The sequence below is a fragment of the Chiloscyllium punctatum genome, chromosome 5 (genome assembly GCF_047496795.1).
Source record: "Chiloscyllium punctatum isolate Juve2018m chromosome 5, sChiPun1.3, whole genome shotgun sequence".
NCBI lineage: Eukaryota > Metazoa > Chordata > Chondrichthyes > Orectolobiformes > Hemiscylliidae > Chiloscyllium > Chiloscyllium punctatum.
This window is the reverse complement of record NC_092743.1, coordinates 142,266,143-142,285,354: the sequence shown is the minus strand read 5'-3', so window position 1 is coordinate 142,285,354 and position 19,212 is coordinate 142,266,143. Positions and strand designations below refer to the sequence as shown.

The following is a 19,212-nucleotide window of genomic DNA, read 5'->3' as shown; positions in this document are numbered from 1 at the left end:
GCCAATTACAACAGCATTAGACAAGAATTGGAGAAGCTGGATTGGTGGCAGTTATTTGCACTTAAGTACATATCTGACATGTGGGAGTCTTTTGAAGGCCAGTTGATCAATGTCCAGGGCCAATATGTAGCTGTGAGGATGAAGGATAAAGTTGGCAAGATTGGGAACCCTGGATGACAGAAGATATTGAAAGTTTACTGAAAAAGGAAGTGTAATGTAAGTTTAGGAAATTGAGATCAAACTAGACCCTTGAGAAAACTGAAGGAAGCAGGAAAGAAAGTAAACAAAGAGTTAGAGGGCTAAAAGGGACCATGAAATGTCCTTGGTAAGAAGGGTCAAGGAGATTCTCAAGGCATTTTATGTGTAAAATAGGAGCTGGTTAAGGAAAGTGCAAGTCTACTCAAGGACAAAGGAGGGATTTGTGCGTGGATCTGAAGAAGTGGGTGAGGTTCCCTAATCAGCACTTTACATCGGTATTCACCAAGGAGGAGGACAAAGATTAGGGAAGGCTGTTGATAGTCCTGAACATGTCGATTTAAGAAGGAAGTGATGTTGGGCATCTTGAAAAACATAAAGTTAGCTAAGTCAAACAGTCAGGGCAAGCAGGGACAAGGTAGGATTAATAAATTAAACTGCATTTATTTCAATGCAAGAGGCCTAACAGGGAAGGCAGATGAACCCAGGGCATGGTTAGGACCATGGGACTGGGATATTGTAGCAATTACAGAAACATGGCTCGGGGATGGGCAGGACTGGCAGCTTAATGTTCCAGGATACAAATGCTACAGGAAGGATAGAAAGGGAGGCAAGAGAGGAGGGGGAGTGGCATTTTTGATAAGGGATAGCATTACAGCTGTGCTGAGGGAGGATATTCCCGGAAATACATCCAGGGAAGTTATTTGAGTTGAACTGAGAAATAAGAAAGGGATGATCACCTTATTGGGATTGTATCATAGACCCCCTAATATTCAGAGGGAAATTGAGAAACAAACTTGTAAGGAGATCTCAGCAATCTGTAAGAATAATAGGGTAGTTATGGTAGGGGATTTTAACTTTCCAAACATAGACTGGACTGCCATAGTGTTAAGGGTTTCGATGGAGAGGAATTTGTTAAGTGTGTACAAGACAATTTTCTGATTCAGTATGTGGATGTACCTACTAGAGAAGGTGCAAAGCCTGACCTACTCTTGGGAAATAAGGCAGGGCAGGTGACTGAGGTGTCAGTGGGGGAGCACTTTGGGGCCAGTGACCATAATTCTATTCGTTTTAAAACAGTGATGGAAAAGGATAGACCAGATCTAAAAGTTAAAGTTCCAAATTGGAGAAAGGCCAATTTTGATGGTATTAGGCAAGAATTTCGAAAGCTGATTGGGGGCAGATGTTCACAGGTAAAGGGACAGCTGGAAAATGGGAAGCCTTCAGAAATGATATAACGAGAATCCAGAGAAAGTATATTCCTGTTTCAGTGAAAGGGAAGGCTGGTAGGTATAGGGAATGCTGGATGACTAAAGAAATTGAGGGTTTGGTTAAGAAAAATAAGGAAGCATATATAAGGTATAGACAGGATAGATCGAGTGAATCCTTAGAAGAGTATAAAGGAAGTAGGAGTATACTTAAGAGGGAAATCAGGAGGGCAAAAAGGGGACATGAGATAGCTTTGGCAAATAGAATTAAGGAGAATCCAAAGAGTTTTTACAAATACATTGAGGACAAAAGGGTAACTAGGGAGAGAATAGGGCCCCTCAAAGATCAGCAAGGCGGCCTTTGTCTGGAGCCGCAGAAAATGGGGAGATACTAAATGAGTATTTTGCATCAGTATTTACTGTGGAAAAGGATATGGAAGATATAGACTGTAGGGAAATAGATGGTGACATCCTGCAAAATGTCTAGATTACAGAGGAGGAAGTGCTGGATGTCTTGAAACGGGTTAAGGTGGATAAATCCCCAGGACCTGATCAGGTGTACCCGAGAACTCTGTGGGAAGCTAGAGAAGTGATTGCTGGGCCTCTTGCTGAGATATTTGTATAATTGATAGTCACAGGTAAGGTGCCGGAAGAGTGGAGGTTGGCAAATGTGGTGCCACTGTTTAAGAAGGGTGGTAAGGACAAGCCAGGGAACTATAGACCAGTGAGCCTGACCTCGGTGGTGGGCAAGTTGTTGGAGGGAATCCTGAGGGACAGGATGTACATGTATTTGGAAAGGCAAGGACTGATTAGAGATAGTGCGTGGGAAATCATGTCTCACAAACTTGATTGAGTCTTTTGAGGAAGTAACAGAGGATTGATGAGGGCAGAGTGGTAGATGTGATCTATATGGACTTCAGTAAGGCGTTCGACAAGATTCCCCATGGGAGACTGATTAACAAGATTAGATCTCATGGAATTAAAGGGAGAACTAGCCATTTGGATACAAAACTGGCTCAAAGGTAGAAGACAGAGGGTGGTGGTGGAGGGTTGTTTTTCAGACTGGAGGCCTGTGACCAGTGGAGTGCCACAAGGATCGGTGCTGGGTCCTCTACTTTTTGTCATTTACAGAAATGATATGGATGCGAAAGTTTGCAGATGACACCAAAATTGGAGGTGTAGTGGACAGCGAAGAGGGTTACCTCAGATTACAACAGGATCTGGACCAGATGGGCCAATGGACTGAGAAGTGGCAGATGGAGTTTAATTCAAATAGATTGGAGTTGCTGCATTTTGAGGAAGCAAACCTTAGCAGGACTTAAACACTTAATGGTAAGGTCCTAGGGAGTGTTGCTGAACAAAGAGACCTTGGAGAGTAGGTTCATAGCCCCTTGAAAGTGGAGTCGCAGGTAGATAGGATAGTGAAGAAGGTGTTTGGTATGCTTTCCTTTATTGGTCAGACTATTGAGTACAGGGGTTGGGAGGTCATGTTGCAGCTATACAGGACATTGGTTAGGCCACTGTTGGAATATTGCGTACAATTTTGGTCTTCTTCCTATCGGAAAGATGTTGTGAAACTTGAAAGGGTTCAGAAAAGATTTACAAAGATGTTGCCAGGGTTGAAAGATTTGAGCTATAGGGAGAGGCTGAACAAGCTGGGGCTGTTTTCCCTGGAGTGTCGAAGGATGAGGGGTGACCATATAGAGGTTTACAAAATTATGAGGGACATGCATAGGGTAAATATTCAAAGTCTTTTCCCTGGGGTGGCGGAGTCCAGAACTAGAGGGCATAGGTTTAGGGCCTAAGGGGATAGATATAAAAGAGACCTAAGTGGCAATGTTTTCACACAGAGGATGGTACGTGTATGGAATGAGCTGCCAGAGGAAGGGGTGGAGGCTGGTACAACTGCAACATTTAAGAGGCATTTGAATGGGTATATGAATAGGAAGGGTTTGGAGGGATATGGGCCAGATGCTGGCAGGTGGGACTAGATTGGGTTGGGATAGCTAGTCGGCATGGACGGGTTGGACTGAAGAGTCTGTTTCCATGCTGTACATCTTTATGACTCTATGACTCTATATCACGGACGTCACAGATTATGTAACATTTTGGTGAAATTTTTCACTTGGGCATATCTGAATTAGTGCTAGTCTTTAAATTACTAGTTTGTTTTAAAGTGTTTAGTACGGTAGGAACTCTTCTAATTGACAGATTTCTGAGAGGCTCTGTCACCAGGGCTTGGGTAATAAATGCTGATATAATGAGTCATGCCCACATCCCATAAATAAATATAATGAAGAAAATCATTGTCTCCTGATGTCCACAGATACCAACTACCTTAACGTTGCTAGGAAAACAGCAACTTCCTTTAGCCTTCTGGGAACAAACGTGACATTCCAAGGTGCTGTGGAGAATAGAAACTCAATGATTATCAGATTTTGAAATACTCCAGATACTGGATGCTGACTAGATCAATAAAACATCAGAATTAAAAACAGGCAGAGTAGAATAGTGCCTTTAGGAATTCTGACCTTTATAGCAGAAGACAACATTGTTACTAAAATAGTAGATGAAGGAGTGACCAGGGAAATGGTAATAAATGCTCCAGGTGTGATTCAAAGTTTCATTGTGTGGTGAACTGCTCAAAGCAAAGAAGTAAAGACCTTGAAATAGGAGAAGACAAAGACAATTCTGAAATCTGAGGAAGAGATTGAATATAATGATGAATCTGAACAAATGGTGCTGGTCACAAAGAGTTTTTGCTCTTTAGTGAATGTGTTAGTTGCGTATTCCTTTAATTCTACAAAATTAAAATAATGTCTGTGAAGTAACTCCACAGATGCTGGTATCTCATCACCAAGTCCCCCTTTATTTACACATGTTGAGTCCTTGAAACTGATCCAGTACCCTCAGAGCCAGCTCTCAGAGTGAACTCAACCTCTGACACTCCTGTTTTTTTTTCTTTGCACCCATGTTTGTGTGTGCATGACACTCCTGTTTATTCTTTTCTTTTTTTTTAGGTGGTAGATGATTCACTGTTATTTTCCAAAATAAATTTGAATACTTGCAAAAAGAAATTATTTGCATTACTGTGAGAGCAGGGGTCTAGCCAAATAGCTATTTCAAAAAGGCGGCACAGTTGTGATGGGTTGAATAGGGGCCTCTGATTTCAAAAGCAAAATGTGATCCAAGTTGCCTTCTTTTTTTTTCTTTCTTTTTCTTACACACCCGAGTGGCCAGTGAAACACTCCTGTTTATATCTGTCAGCCAGGGCTCCTTGATTGGAAGAGATTAACAGCCCCAATCAGACAACTCATATTCAATGAGATCCACTTGAGCTGACCTCATTACAATCACTACAGTTAGTAATTCAGCAATATGTGAAATAAATAGTTACACTGTTATCTTGATTCACTAAGTAGAGTCAATCAATACACATTTAAGGAACATAAAACTACCACTTGCTTTAGGATGCTATTCATGCATTGAAGTTATTAAAGAGAGCACAAAATACTCAGAGTAATCCATTTTGTAAGTTTGGTGAGATCTCAATATTTCTGAACTACCGTCCTTTGAAAAAGACATAAATGCAAATTAACATGGTACGTGATGAGACAAATATGTTTGCAACTCAGTCAGGACTTTATTGGACCCCCTTAATAAGAACTGAGCTTCTTAACAGACTGTTAGCCAAGTGTTAATGGCATCAGATGTTAAGAATCCAAAAGGGGAAAATGTTGTCTGAAAGCTACAATTCATTGATCCTCTTACCAAATGTTAAAAATCCTTCGAAAAGATATGGGTAAAATTGTTTAAGCTTATATGAGGCTAATAGAAGAGAGTACTGGACAGAAATCAGAGTTAACATTTCAGATCGAGTGACACTTCCCAGAGCTGTTCTGAGGGATAGTCACTTGACCTGAAACATTAACTGTCCATAGATGCTACCAGAGCTTTTCCAGCAATTTCTGTTATTGCTTCTGATTTACAACATCTGTAGTTCTTTCAGTTTTTGTTTGGAAGAGATTAGTGAGATGTGTGATTATATAAATAGCGTTATAGAATCATAGAGATGTACAGCATGGAAACAGACCCTTTGGTCCAACCCGTCCATGCCGACCAGATATCCCAACCCAATCTAGTCCCACCTGCCAGCATCTGGCCCATATCCCTCCAAACCCTTCCTATTCATATACCCATCCAAATGCCTTTTAAATGTTGCAATTGTACCAGTTTCCACCACTTCCTCCGGCAACTCATTCTATACTCATACCATCCTCTGTGTGAAAAAGTTGCCCCATAGGTCTCTTTTATATCTTTCCCCTCCCACCCTAAACCTATGCCCTCTAGTTCTGGAGTCCCCAACTCCAGAGAAAAGACTTTGTCTATTTACCCTATCCATGTCCCTCATAATTTTGTAAACCTCTATAAGGTTACCCCTCAGCCTCCGACGCTCCAGGGAAAACAGCCCCAGCCTTTTCAGCCTCTTTCTGTAGCTCAAATCCTCCAACCCTGGACACATCCTTGTAAATCTTTTCTGAACCCTTTCAAGTTCCACAACATCTTTCCAATAGGAAGGAGACCAAAATTGCACGCAATATTCCAACAGTGGCATAACCAATGTCCTGACTTCCCAACATGACCTCCCAACTCCTGTACTCAAAACTCTGACCAATAAAGGAAAGCATATCAAACGCATTCTTCACTATCCTATCTACCTGCGATTCCACTTTCAAGGAGCTATGAACCTGCACTCCAAGATCGCTTTGTGTAGCAACACTCCCTAGGACCTTACCATTAAGTGTATAAGTCCTGCTAAGATTTGCTTTCCCAAAATGCAGCACCTAACATTTATCTGAATTAAACTCCATCTGCCACTTCTCAGCCCATTGGCCCATCTGGTCCAGATTCTGTTGTAATCTGAGGTAACCCTCTTCGCTGTCCACCACACCTCCAATTTTGGTGTCATCTGCAAACTTACTAATTGTATCTCTTATGCTCACATCCAAATCATTTATGTAAATGACAAAAAGTAGTGGACCCAGCACCGATCCTTGTGGGATTCTGGGTAATCCAAGATGGAGGCTGTGACAGCTGCTCCTTTTTTGAGGTATTTTAGGTGCTGGGGGTGATTTCCTCGAATTCCAGGAGCAGCAATTACTGTTTTATATGCTGTTGCATTGTTTTGGAACTTTGGAAAAAAAATTTGAAAAACAGGCTGTTGCATTGTCCAATTGTAAATCTTCTACTGATACATGACTATAACAAGATCAGTCATTGTCATTGGCAATCACTCGCTAACAAATATGTTTGTCCACCTTGGAAATTCAGTGTCACAGCTCATGAACTCTGGATCTCGCGTGACTAATGTGCCCAATAGGGAGTTGCTTTAAATCTAAAAATATAGGATAAAGACTAATATTATCATTCATATTTTACAATTTATAGTTTTTAATATAATTTTGGACTGGAATTGGGACTCCAATATCACATTCAATAACTTACATGGTTCTGACGCTATTCTTTGATAAGTTTTCCTAAATTATCATATATTTCATTGGTGTCCCAAGTCATCCAATGGTGAGGGATTGCAGAGCTCTGAGATGCAGAGAGAACTGGGTGTCTGAGCATGTGAATTATAGGTTACTGTGCAGGTTCAACAAGTAATCAGGAAAACTTACAGAATGTTATGTTTTTATTATGAGGAAATTGAATATCAGAGTAGGTTAGATTAGATTACAGTGTGGAAACAGGCCCTTTGGCCCAACAAGTTCACACCGACCCGCCACCCACCCATACCCCTACATTTACCCCTTACCTAACACTACAGGAAATTTAGCATGGCCAATTCACCTGGCCTGCACATCTTTGGACTGTGAGAGGAAACCCACACAGACACGGGGAGAACATGCAAACTCCAAATAGTCAGTTGCCTGAGGCGGGAATTGAACCTGCGTCTCTGGCGCTGTGAGGCAGCAGTGCTAACCACTGTACCACCGTGCCGCCCAAGTAGGGAGGTTATGCTTCAGTTATGCAACAATCATGAGACTGCATCTGGAGTGTTGTGTACAGTGCTGTTTCAGTACTTAAGGAAGGATGTTGATAAACTACAAATAGTTCAAAGAAGGTTTACTCGACTGATCCATGGAATGTAACAGATTGTCTTGTAAGGCAAGACCTGTATCCTCTGAAGTTTAAAAGAGTCAGGGGTGACCTAATTGAAATGTTAAGATCCTGAGAGGGAGATCATTGGGTAAATGTCAAAAGAATGTTTCCTCTTGGAGGAGACTCTAGCACCAGGAGGTCACAACTTAAAAGCAAGGGGTTGCCCATTTAAAACAGAGATAAGGAAACACTTCTGCTCTCTGAGGCTGTGAGTCTTTGGAATTCCCTTCCTCAAAAGGCAATGGATGCAAAACCTTTAAACACTTTTAAGGCAGACGTCGATAGATTCTTGATGACCAAGGGGGTGAAAGATTATCCTGGAGGGGTGTGCAGAAATTTAGAGTCAAGTTTCAATTCAAATCAAATTGAATGGTGGAGCAGGCTGAAATGACTGAGCACCTACTTTGGTTCATTGATATTTTTCTATGAAGAGTAGAGGATTGCAGGACTTCCAGGAGCAGCACCAGGCACACCCGATGAACCTGGAGAAATTACAAGAGAGCTCAACTTGCACCTGAGCAGTGTAATCAGAATGCAGTACAGAGGGCTATGTGGACAATAAACAGCAGATCAGGTCGAAGCTCTTATAGTCCTGGTGTGAGTGGATGTGGAGAATTAAACAACAGCCACAGTCCTTTATATCCTGACAGACGAAGCCTATTTTGCGATGTTAGTTAACCCTTCCAGGTTCTAACTTCTTTACACTTCACTGTCTCTGTCCCCTGAGCCATGCATTGACAAGCTGTGATTTTTGTTGATGGGGAGACATATTATTGACACATTTGTTAGAAAATAATTTCACAATTTACGCAAAAAGTTACCTAATACCTACACCAGCAGAGTCAGTGACTCCTGAACTTTGGGGAAGTGAGCAATTGGAGCTTGCTGCTGGTGCCCTGGCTGCAGGATGTTAAACCGGGAGCATGGCAAACTGGGGCAAGTGTTACTTATTCAGTGAACAATGAGCTGAAGAGCAATGATTGCTGAGATATTCTTTGGAACGTCTCCTTGGTGTAAACGCTGAGGGTTGTGGTAACCTTTGGTGCCTTTAGCACAGTGGTGCATCTGACTGACTGTCAGTGTAGGAACCGGGGAGCAGGTGGCACAGAAAGCAAACAGCCTCCCCTGCGATCTAGAGTTTCATCATCATCCCCTGCTCTGGGTAGTTAGTTCAGTGAGTCACGTAGCACCTTATGCCCTGTGCACCCTGCCTGTCCACTCCTGTTCCTTCTCAGTAAATAAATACCTGACAATAGCGTTTGCAGCAGTACTGTGGGATTAACAACTTCTCTGTAATACTAATTCTGTCAGCAAGTAGATATCATGAAGTCAGAAGCACAGATCATTTCTCCAAAGTGTTTGGGAAGAAAAGGTATTGTGCTTGTCTTCTGAGCTTGAATTATTGGAAGACGACTCTCACGTAAAATTGAACTGAGGCCAAAAAAACCTTCCAGTTTCTCACTACACAGGATATGAGGTAATGCTTCATAAATCTCAAAGTTTCATTAGTATTTAATTACCTGTAAATGGATCTGCACAAAAGAAGTGCCAATTAAAGAACAAATAAGGAGTGAAAGGAAATGCTGTCACAAAAGTGATTACTTGTAAGAATCCATACTGGAGTTGGACAGATGTTGTTTAGCCAATCCAAGGTTGAGCATAAACTGATCATGAACTTTATTATTTTAGGGAGAATCACATATATAAGATGTGCTGAAGGTTGTAAGTGAATAAAAGGAGACATCAGCAGCTCAAAGGCACTTTAATCAGTTAATGGGTTTGTGTGTTTTTGCAGACATGGCCAGCAGTCCTGACTGCTCTGAGGTTTTGGTACACCCTCAGTGCTGTTTGGAAGGGAATTCCAAGGCTTTGACTTAGCAACAGAGAAGGATCAGTTCCACGCTAGGATGGTGTGTGGTTTATGGGAACTTGCAGATGATGGGATCAGCCGATCACACTTTGACCTTCTGACTAGGTTTGGAAGGTGTTGTCAAAGGAGTCCTGATGCATTACTACAGTACATCTTAGGAATATTACACACTGCTGCTGCTGGGCGTCGCTGGCAGAGGGGTGAATGTTAAAGTTGGTGGTTATTCCAGAGTATGGTGTATGTGCTGCCACCAATACCTTCAAGGTATATTTTTCTCCAGTGCCTATGTGATTTAGTGTGGATGAAGATCACGACCATCTGGTCCAACAAGAAAAGTCGAGGAGTAACCCAGATATAGTCTATTGCATCTCTGCAATGATTTACATCTTACAGGGATATGGTGGACATTATTACACAGACTGTTAGGATTACCTGGTTTGAAACTTGACTCCTTCCAGATCCTTAGTTACTGTTCCCTCCACACCTCATGATTTCATAGTGGGTGCTGCATATGGTACTTAGAACATAGAACAATACAGCGTAGAACAGGCCCTTCGGCCCTCAATGTTGTGCCGACCTGTGAACTATTCTCAGCTCATCCCACTACACTATCCTATCATCATCCCTGTGCTTATCTAAGGATTGTTTAAATCTCCCTAATGTGGCTGAATTAACCACATTGGCAGGTAGGGCATTCCACACCCTTACCACTCTCTGCGTAAAGAACCTGCCTCTGCCATCTGTCTTAAATCCATCACCCCTCAATGTGTAGTTATGCCCCCTTGTACAAGCTGACGTCAACATCCTTGGAAAAAGACTTTCACTGTCCACCCTATCTAATCCTCTGGTCATCTTGTATATCTCTATCAAATCCCCTCTTATTCTTCTTTGCAATGAGAACAGACCCAAGTCTATCAGCCTTTCCTCGTAAGACCTTCCCTTCAAACCAGGCAGCATCCTGGTAAATCTCCTCTGCACCTTTTCCAGTGCATCCATGTCCTTCCCGAAATACGGGGACCAGAACTGTACACGATATTCCAAGTGTGGCCACACTAGTGTTTTGTATAGTTGCAGCATGATATTGCAGGTCTGGAACTCAATCCCTTTACCAATAAAGTCTCACACACCATATGCCTTCTTAACAGCACTATCAACCTAGGTGGCAACTTTCAGGGATCTATTTACATGGACTCCAAGATCCCTCTACACATCCACACTACCAAGAATCTTTCCATTGACCCAGTATTCTGCCTTCCTGTTATTCTTCCCAAAGTGCATCACCTCACATTTAGCCGCATTGAACTCCATTTACCATCTCACAGCCCAATCCTGCAATTTATCCAAGTCCCCCTGCAACCTGTAACATTCGTCCAAACTGTCCACTACTCCACCGACTTTAGTGTCATCTGCAAATTTACTAATCCATCCACCTATGCCTGCATCTAAGTCATTTATAAAAATGACAAACAGCAGTGGTCACAAAACAGATCCTTGCGCCACACCACTAGTAACCAGACTCCAGGCTGAATATTTTCCATCAACCGCCCCTTGCTGCTTTCTTTCAGAAAGTCAGTTTCTAATCCAAACTGATAGATCACCCTCCATTCCATGCCTCTGCATTTTCTCCAACAGCCCACCATGTGGAACCTTATCAAAGGCTTTACTGAAGTCTATGTACACTATGTCAACTGCCCTACCCTCATCTACATGCTTGGTCACCTTCTCAAAAAACTCAAAGAGGTTTGTGAGATATGACCTGCTCTTAACAAAACCATATTGACAATCTGAAATCAAGTTTAGCTTGCTAGATGATTATAAATCTCATCTCTTATAATCCTTTCCAAAACCTTTCCTACAACAGAAATAAGGCTTTAGGGTGGAGGTTTGCTCGCTGAGCTGTAGGTTTGATATCCAAACGTTTCATTACCTGGCTAGGTAACATCATCAGTGGCGACCTCCAAGTGAAGTGAAGCTGTTGTCTCCTGCTTTCTATTTATATGTTTATCCTGGGTGGGGTTCTTGGGTTTGTGATGATGTCATTTCCTATTCATTTTCTGAGGGGTTGATAGATGGTATCTAGATCAATGTCTCTGTTTATGGTGTTGTGGTTGGAGTGCCAGGCCTCTAGGAATTCTCTGGCATGTCTTTGCTTAGCCTGTCCCAGGATAGATGTGTTGCCCCAGTTAAAATGATGGTTTTTTCCATCCGTGTGTAGGGCTACGAGGGAGAGAGGGTTGTGTCTTTTTGTGGCCAGCTGGTGTTCGTGTGTCCTGGTGGCTAACTTTCTTCCTGTTTGTCCTACATAGTGTTTGTGGCAGTCCTTGCATGGAACTTTGTAGATGACGTTGGTTTTGTCCATGGGTTGTACTGGGTCTTTTAAGTTTGTTAGTTTTTGTTTGAGAGTATTGGTGGGTTTGCGTGCTACTAGGATTCCGAGGGGTCTTAGTAGTCTGACTGTCATTTCTGAAATTTCTTTGATGTATGGTAAGGTGGTTAGGGTTTCTGGCTGTGTTTGGTCTGTTTGTTGTGGTTTGTTCTTGAGGAATCTGTATTTTTTGAGTATCCATTTTTCTTGAATACATTGTACAGGTGGTTCTCCTCTGTTTTCTGAAGTTAGTCTGTGCTGCAGTGTGTGGTGGCTCATTGGAGTAGTGTTCTGATACAGCTTCGTTTGTGTGTGTTGGGATAGTTGCTGGTGTAGTTAAGTATTTGGTCAGTGTTTGTCGGTTTTCTGTATACGCAGGTTTGTAGTTCTCCGTTGTCCGTTCTTTCGACTGTGATGTCCAGGAATGCGAGTTTGTTGTCGGTTTCTTCCTCCTTGGTGAACGTTATGCCTGTGAGGGTGTTGTTGATGATGTTGAATGTCTCTTCTATCTTTTTTTGTTTTGTGATGACAAAGGTGTCAGTTACGTAGCGGACCCAGATTTTTGGTTTAATGGTTGGTAGGGCTGTTTGTTCTAGTAAGGCTCACTGGTCTATAATTACCTGGGTCATCTCTACTGCCCTTCCTGAACAAGGGGACAACATTTTCAATCCTCCAATCCTCTGTTACTAAACCTGTAGACAATGATGACTCAAATATCAAAGCCAAAGGCTCTGCTATCTCCTCCCTGGCTTCCCAGAGAATCCTCGGATAGATCCCATCCAGTCCAGGGGACTTGTCTACTTTCACTCCTAGCATTGATAACACCTGTTCGTAATTAACCTCGATCTTTTCTATTCTAATATCTTGTACCTCATTCTTCTCCTCTACAATATTCTCCTTTTCCTGAGTGAAAACCGATGAGAAATGTTTGTTTAGCACCTCTCCGATCTCCACAGGATCCACACTCAACTTCCCACTTTTGTCTTTGACTAGCCTTGCTCCTAGCCTAGTCATCCTTTTATTCCTCACATACCCTATAGAAAGCTTTAGGGTTCTCCTTTATTCTAATTGCTAAAGACTGCTTGTGTCCTCTCTTTGTTCTTCTTAACTCTCTCTTTAAATCCATCCAAGCTGCTCTGTAACTCTCCATCGCTTCATCTGAACCACCTTGCCTCATCAACAAATAAGCCTCCTTCTTCTGCTTAACAAGAGATGCAATTTCTGTTATAAACCACGGTTCCCTTGTCTTATCACTTCCTCCCTGCCTGACAGGGACATACCTATCAAGGACATGCAATATCTGCTCCTTAAACCAGCTCCACATTTCCATTGTCCCCATCCCCTGCATTTGGTTACCCCATTCTATGCATTCTAATTCTTGCCTAATCGCATTATAATTGCCCTTACCCAATCGGTAACCCTTGACTTGTGGCATGTACCTATCCCTTTCCATCGCTAAACTAAACGTAACTGAATTATGGTCACTTTCTCCAAAGTGCTCACCTACAACTAAATCAGACATCTGGCCTGATTCATTACCAAGTACCAGATCCAGTGTGACCTCCCCTCTTGTTGGCCTGTCTACATACTGTGTCAGGAAACCCTCCTGTACACATTGGACAAAAACTGACCCATCCGACGTACTAGAGTTACAGCATTCCCAGTCAATGTTGGGGAAGTTAAAGTCCCCCATAATGACCACCCTGTTCCTTTCACTCCTACCCAGAATAATTTTGCTAATCCTCTCTTCCACCTCCCTGGAACTTTGCTGAGCCCTATAAAAAACTCCCAGCAGTGTAACCTTTCCTCTCCTGTTTCTAACCTCAGCCCACACTACCTCAGTAGACAAGTCCTCATCAAAAGTTCTCTCAGCCACCGTTATACTATCCTTGACTAACAAGGCCACATCTCCCCCTCTTTTACTGCCTTGCCTGTTCTTAATGAAAGATCTAAACCCTGGAACCTTTCTCATCCATTCCTCACCCGCCCTATCCATGTCTCCAAAATGGCCACAACATCGAAGTCCCAGGTACCTATCCATGCTGCAAGCTCACCTACTTTATTTTGGAAACTCCTGGCATTGAAGTAAACATACTTCAAACCAGTTTGCTGTTTGCCAGCACATTTCTGTGACCCTGAAATCCTGTCCATGCCCTCCCAACTCTCACCCTCCTGTGCACTGGAACTACACTTCAGGTTCCCATCCCCTGCTGAGCTAGTTTAAACCCACCCGAATAGCACCAGCAAATTTCCCACCCAGGATATTAGTACCCCTCTGGTTCAAGTGAAGACCGTCCTGTAAGTAGAGGTCCCACTTTCCCCAGAATGAGCCCCAATTATCCATGTACCTGAAACTCTCCCTTCTGCACCATCCTTGCAGCCACGTGTTCAGCTGATATCTCTCCCTATTCCTTGCCTCGCTATCACGTGGCCGCGGGTAACAAACCAGAGATAACAACTCTGTTTGTTCTAGCTCTCAGCTTCCACCCTAGCTCCCTGAAATCCTGCCTTACAACCCTATCCCTCTTTCTACCTGTGTGGTTGGTACCGACATGGACCACGACTTGAGGCTGGTCACCCTCTCCCTTCAGGACCCCAAAGATAACATCCGAGACATCACGGACCCTGGCACCTGGGACGCAACACACGAACCGCGAGTCTCGTTCGTTCCCAACAAAACTTGACCAGTATTGACCACTACAGCCTCTTTCTGACCCATAGGTGATGGAGCACACACTTTCACTGAAACTGCTGAGAGCTATCCAGGACCTAGTGTCTTTGCTGATCCAGTGCCTTCATCCATTTCTTGAGATCACAGGGAATGAATTGAGTTAGTTGAAGATGAGGAATTGTGATGTTTGGGCTTTCAGGAGGAAGCCAAGATGGATTGTCCTCTTGGCCCTTCTGACTGATGCTGGGTCTTGTCTTTTATATTAACTGTCTGTCCTTTGACATCATTGTGTATGTGGTTTAAGCATACATCATCATTCACAGCTGGATATGACAGTACTGCTTAGCTGTTATCTATAGGATCACATCAGTGTCGATGGTGTGGCTTTAAGAGATGTGTTTTGTCCTATTTTCTTTTAGACAGAGATTGGGGGACAGTTTCTGAGCAGTCTGGAAGAAGATAAACAACTTTAAAAAGTTGGAACAATAGAAGCAGCCTGAGTGGGTGTGGTGGAACTCCAACAGAACCAGGGAGTTTAGGATTAGCTTTCAGCTTGCTGTCTGGATCTGGGAAGAAGTGGAAGCTATTTCTTTCCCCTCTCTTGGTTATAGCTGGATGTTGGGGGTTCTCTGCCTGATAGTAGAGAAGCATGTGAGACAATCTGTTTATAAGTTTCCCTCTGCCAAGGGTGTGTTTTTGGAATGTTATTGCTTTTCTATTAAGTTTCCAAGTAGAGTTAAATTAATCCAATTCTTTCTTTCTTCTGTTGTATTTTAACTGTCATAGATGAATAAAGTGTGTTTTGCTTTAAATCCAGTAGTTTGACCAAACAAATTGCATCTGGAATGCCACACCTTATATATATCTTTAAGATAATAATACGTTAGAGTCAAGGCTAACTTCTGAATATTTTGAGGGGGTTTGGTCTGGTCCATAACACGGTGCTGTGTCTATCACATGTTGCTCCTGCTGCCTGGTATCCAAGTAGTCCAGGGACATTATACTTCACCTAGTGGTCACCCCATATTTAGGTATGTCTTATACTGCTCCTAGCATCTCCATGGTAGGCAGGGGTAGTGCCTAATCGGCTTGGGGATGAACTCCATCCCTGGATGGATGAGAAGGAGGCTGGAATCTAGGAAAGGGTCCCAGGGATTCAGGTATTCCAGTTGTGGGATGGAGGTAACTTGGATGTTGATTCCGAGATTGCAGGGGTTGCCTTGATGGTCTTTGGGGTGGGACAGATTTAGTGGTCAGCTGGAGGGACTGGAAGTTGATGTGTCCAGTGCTGGCCAATGGGGACTGGTGATGGTTGGAGGGTATCCGTTTATGGTTGGGGTGCAATTTTGGTGGTGATCAGGAAGTCTATTGCTGGCTAAAGAAAGCCACATGTTGGGTGTGATTGGTGGGGGGAGGTAAGTGATTGTAGTGTAACTTGCTGTCACCTTAAACGGGTTATTTTGTCCTTGAGTTTTTTTTAAAGAGAGGCCATAAAGGTAGAGGTGCCGAGGGATCTAGAAATGGCCTAGTTTAATAATGGCAGGGGAGTAGTCAGTTCTCCCAGTTCAAGTTTTTCTAGTTTGTTTAAGCTATAGCAGATACAGGATGCTGGAGTCCAGGAAGGTTGCAAGCTTCAGCAGATGATTCCTGACTGACCTTCTCTCTGAAATCTCTCTGGATGTTGCTCCTCCTGCCTATAACAATCTGAGTTTCAATTTACCTTTTAGCCAAGGGGTATATTTATGGGATGTTACTGGCTTGGAACAATTCCTTCATTAAGTTGCTGTACTGGGTCAGTTAAGTTTCCCAATAGTTAAGTTATTCTAAGTGCAGTTTTATTTTATTTGTCTTTCAACTGTAGTGTTTGAATAAATTCTATTTTGCTTAAAGCTAAGTGGTTTGACCAGCTGCATCACACCTGGAATATTCACTTCACATCTGCCTGTAAAATAAGAAAAATTTAGGGTCTAAGCTACCTTCTAATAATAATTTGAGGGGGTACTGGCCAGGTCCATAACAGTGGGATAGGCAGGGAGAGCTAACAATAGATGAGGCTGTGGCTGGGTGAAGGTTTTACTGAATAGCTTGTTGGGACATTTATGACACACATTAGCAGCTCTGTAACAGCACATTCTTCATTACTTTAACCAGTTCACCTCCTATCGAACTGGCCAGTTTCCTGAAACCAGGGAAATGCAACTGCGGTTAAAATGGAATCTTCATTTTAATGTTTAAACAATCAAGCTGCCTCCCATGAATTGATTGGTCAGTGACCATTGCACACTGAAACCAGAAATGGGTGGGTTTGAGTCGAAAAGTGTGGTACTGGAGAGGCACAGCAGGTCAGGCTGCATCCAAGATGCAGGAGCAATATTCCCGATGAAGAACATCTGCTCAAAACGTCGATTCTCCTGCTCCTTGGATGCTGCCTGACCTGCTGCGCTTTTCCAACAATGCACTCTCAACTGGGATCCTATTTATGATTCTAAACTCTAACGTAATCCTCGTCCACGGATTTAGGAGTTAAACTTCAATCATATATCATAGTAAGTTAATGCGTTGAGTTTCACGTGTGAAAAATAACCATTTGGACAAGTTACCTCAGGACATCAAACAATTTTTATACCTTATTGCCTGACTCTTGTAGCACAAGATAGTTCACGTTGGACATTTTGGCCAGAGCAGCCTAACCGTCCGAAAAGATAATACTCAATATAAACATGATGGACATATTTAAATGTGCTCCACTTGTCAGTTCCGAGGATAGGTGACAGCTGTAAGTAGAAATATGTCACCAAAATTCTTGCGTCTAAGCATCCTCCTTACACTGTATCTGAGTATGAATGATGACATTAACATTTCACACAGTTTCACAGTATAAATAAATCAGGAGAGAAATTGCTAGAATAACTCAGCATGTGTGGTTACATTTGTTGGGACAGAAACAGAGTTAATGTTTCAAGTCTGGAGTCAATTCTGATGAAAGGTCACTGGACTCTGTTTCTCTCTCCACAGATGCTGCCAGATCCTCTGAGTTTCTCCAGCAGTTTCTGTTTTTGTTTCAGATTTCCAGCATCTGTAGTTTTTAGTTTCATTAAAATAAATTAGGATTCTGGTGTTCTTGCAATGTCTAAACCTTGGTTTACATTTGTATTCTTGACTTGTTGATGCCAACGTGATTGTTGAGTAGGTGAAGGGGAGAAGTTTTGATTTTTATTTTCTTGTGTCTGTGTTTTAAACTAATGTAACTCTTCTGTTTTCTTTCTGCACCTAGTATTCTATCTGGACGGCCTTGTGGGTGGCCTGGAATGTATTCATTTTCTGTTTCTATTTGGAAGTTGGAGGACTCTCAAAGGTAAGAATTAGCCTTTAAAAGAAACAGTATGTATAGGAGCAGCTGGACAGTTCTTTCGATTGTAATAATTTTGGAGTGAATGATAAATTCACGTCTCACAATGTCAGCACGTCCCTTTAGTGAGAAGTCAGGTTCATTTGTTTGCTGCTTGCTGTTGCTTATTTTTACTGGACATCCTGCTTCGACTGCCTGAGGCCTAGAGCAGTATCTCTTGTCCTGATTCTGCTGTTAGCTGTTTGTTCTCAGTTACCTCAGTCTTTACTGCAAAAAAATGTCTTAATCTTCCAGTTTTATTTTAACCACCTAAACAAAGAGAACAAAAGGTGCTTTAGAATGTAAAATGAGGTAACATGGTGGCCCCAGTGACAGTCTATGCAGTAATTGCCTAACAGTAATTGTCCATCAGGTACTGTCTGATTGCTTGAGATACACTGTTCATGGTAACCCTTGTTTGTGTTGAGTAATTAACATTGTTACTTTTGAGTACACAAGCTCAGTGCTTATTGGTTGGAAATTGTGACTAACGTGCCTGAATATTTGAATAGTAAGAAAATTAGAACATCGAACATAGAACATGACACCACAGTACAGGCCCTTTGGCCCTCGATGTTGTGTGCCACCCTGTGAAACCAATCTGAAGCCCATCTAACCTACACTATTCCATCTTCATTCATGTGCCTATCCAATGACCATTTAAATGCCTGTAAAGTTGGCGAGTCTACAACTGTTGCAGGCAGTGCGTTCCATGCCCCTATTACTCTCTGAGTAAAGAAACTACCTCTGGCATCTGTCCTATATCTATCATCCCTCAATTTAAAGCTATGTCCCCTCGTGCTAGCCATCACCATCTGAGGAAAAAGGCTCTCACTGTCCACCCTATCTAACCCTTTGATTATCTTATATGTCTCAATTAAGTCACCTCTCAACCTTCTTCTCTCTAATGAAAACAGCCTCAAGTCCCTCAGCCTTTCCTCGTAAGACCTTCACTCCATACCAGGCAACATCCTGGTAAGTTGCCTCTGAACCTGTTCCAAAGCTTCCACATCCTTCCTATAATGCAGTGACCAGAACTGTACACAATACTCCAAATGTGGCCACACCAGAGTTTTGTACAACTGCATCATGACCTCATGGCTCCGAAACTCAATCCTCTTCCGATAAAAGCTAACACACTGTATACATTCTTAACAAACGTATCAACCTGGATGGCAGCTTTGAGGTTGTACATGGACACCATGATCTCTCTGCTCATTGACACTACCAAGCATCTTACCATTCACTAAGTATTCTGCATTCCTGTTGCTCCTTCTAAAGCAAATCACCTCACACTTTTCTGCATTAAATGCCATTTGCCACACCTTAGCCCAGATGTGCAGCTTACTT

General features: G+C 42.5%; 1 protein-coding gene across 5 annotated transcripts in view; it reads left to right on the top strand.

Annotated features, from left to right (window-relative positions):
- The window catches only part of LOC140477509 (sodium/potassium-transporting ATPase subunit beta-1-interacting protein 3-like), a 451,646-nt gene that overhangs the window by 251,255 nt on the left and 181,179 nt on the right, over positions 1-19,212 (top strand). For all 5 annotated transcript variants that reach the window (XM_072571555.1, XM_072571551.1, XM_072571552.1 and 2 more), the window contains one exon: positions 17,749-17,829. In XM_072571555.1, the coding sequence (XP_072427656.1) occupies positions 17,749-17,829 (81 nt within the window). The remainder of the gene's footprint in view (positions 1-17,748; positions 17,830-19,212) is intronic.